The 2,138-nt window shown below is 35.5% G+C and overlaps 1 protein-coding gene across 1 annotated transcript; it reads right to left on the bottom strand.

Annotated features, from left to right (window-relative positions):
- Positions 1 to 1,020: 1,020 nt before the first annotated feature.
- Positions 1,021 to 1,848, bottom strand: LOC115240099 (THAP domain-containing protein 1-like). The gene is made up of 2 exons (XM_029815066.1): positions 1,767 to 1,848; positions 1,021 to 1,540 (listed from the first exon to the last, which is right to left on the bottom strand). Exons 1-2 carry the CDS (start codon positions 1,826 to 1,828, stop codon positions 1,021 to 1,023), a joined length of 582 nt encoding a protein of 193 aa, XP_029670926.1. The 5' UTR covers positions 1,829 to 1,848.
- Between the last annotated feature and the right edge of the window lie 290 nt (positions 1,849 to 2,138).

The following is a 2,138-nucleotide window of genomic DNA, read 5'->3' as shown; positions in this document are numbered from 1 at the left end:
GTATTGTATATCTCATTTATGCTGTATGAAATAAAAATAAATAAATAAATTTATTTATTTTCATGTAGGGAGACGAGAATAGAAAGAATAAAAGTTGAGCAAATAAAAGAATATAATAATGGGAATAAAAGAATACAATAATGAACGAGCAGCGAAAGAGAGAGAGAGAACGAATGAGGAGCAAGCGAGATAGCTAACATGAAAGATTTCCGAAGTTTCGCTCGCGAGGCTCGCTTTATCTATTAATCTCTCGCGTTATATATCGTTGTTCAGGAAATATCGCTCCCTTTTCTCAATCTTTGCACCGGCATCTCACTTACTCTAGTCCTTCTCTCTAGCATTCTCTCTCTCTTCCTTTTTCCTCTTGTACGCGGCCGCGACCCAATCCCGCAGCCTGTCCTATAAATCTAACTAGTCTCGCGCAATGTTATCACCCAATCATAAGCACGCTCTCAGGACCTTATCCGCGCTCCTGCGTCGATATCGACCCTTCCGGAAATCCTCGATCATTCTGTGAGTACCGGTCTATCGTGACGCACGTTGCCTTTAGAACAGTTTTACGCTCTCTGAATATTCGGTTTAGATTCTCGTGGCTCTGCTCAAGTGAACTCTAATACGGTTGTCTCAAACGGTCATTGTCATCTCCCGGAAATTAACAGCATCAAATTAAAGAATCATACGCGCGTGAGGTGTGTGCTATCCCGTCTCGGGACACCGGGGCCTTGTACGCAGTTATCGTGTGAAGCACGCGGTACGTCGTAAATCGACGTAATATTCTCTTGCAACCTCTCTCGAATTCCTCGGCGGATTCCTCGGTTTTTTCTCAAATACAAACTATAAAACTATTGCATATGGTCCTAGAATAATACGAATTAGTGTAATTATAAGAATAAAGCGAGATATCATCGCTCGAATAATTGTGAAGTGCGGCTCATATTTCTTTGTGTGTGAATCATTGACTGTTCTGCCCGACACCCCCGAAACCAGACATTTCTCGGGTTCTTTACTAAACACATATATTTATAATTTGTTATTATACTGTAGAGTTTTCAATAAGTTCTTCAAAGAATGTATTTTTTCTTCTTTTCTCGTTAGCTTCTCCTTCAATGATTTAATTGTCCTCCACATTTTCTTTTTTCGTGGACTCATTTCCTGCTTCTTCAAATTTAAAAGCGAACTGTCCATGATTTTCCTCGGCTTTCGCATGGTCATTTTAATGGTATCAACAATAGCACTTGTGCTGGCAGATTCTGTATTCAGCGATGAAATAGGCATAATCATAGCAGGAACAGGAGTAGTGCCAGACTCAATTGCAGAAGTAGTGACATCCGGAGTAATAGTAGGAGCAGGAGCCTCAAAAAATATCGAAGGCACAGCAAGATTTTTTAAACGCACGCCGCTTGCGTTAGGTCTTTCCATAAAATCTGTAGCTACAAAATGAGCACTACAGATTAAATGGCTTTTCGTTGGTTTAAAATTATTTCTTCCAATAGCATTGATCCACATTTTTAAAATATCCGAACGATTCAAAGGAAATCTGTAATACAATTATAATTTACAATTTTACAATTAAATTTACAATTTTTTAATGAACTTTTAATAAAAACTGAATGAACCATTTTTTGATGAATTGATCTTACCATTTTTAATTAAAAAATATGATATATATTTTTATATGATATATATTTTATTGAAATAACCTTCAAATATTATAAAATTCGAATATTTATTAAAAATGAATGCATTTTACTTATAAAATGAAAACTAATAAATGAAAACCATTTTTTGTAGTATTTTTGCATTTCGGAATGCAACAACTGCTCGGCATCTTTCCAGAATTTTCACAATTACAAATTCACAATTCAAAAAATAAATTTAAATTATGAAAAATTAGAAACTAAATAAAATAAAATTCAATAAAGATAAATAGATAAATTAATTATAAGCAATAATAATTTATAATAAGGTAAATTTAAATTCACAATTTAAATATCGGGTATCACGTACGCACAAATACTAATACACGTCGGGTATCACATACACGCACTACACACGCATCGCCGCCATTTTATTGTAAGGTGTCATGGCCGAAAGCGGAAATCCGGCTGGCCACAGCTTTTCATATGTCAAAGCCCGAA

The sequence above is a fragment of the Formica exsecta genome, unplaced genomic scaffold (assembly GCF_003651465.1).
Source record: "Formica exsecta isolate Colony F162 unplaced genomic scaffold, ASM365146v1 scaffold407, whole genome shotgun sequence".
Classification (NCBI taxonomy): domain Eukaryota; kingdom Metazoa; phylum Arthropoda; class Insecta; order Hymenoptera; family Formicidae; genus Formica; species Formica exsecta.
The sequence above is the reverse complement of the archived record's forward strand: the minus strand, read 5'-3'. Positions and strand labels throughout refer to the sequence as shown.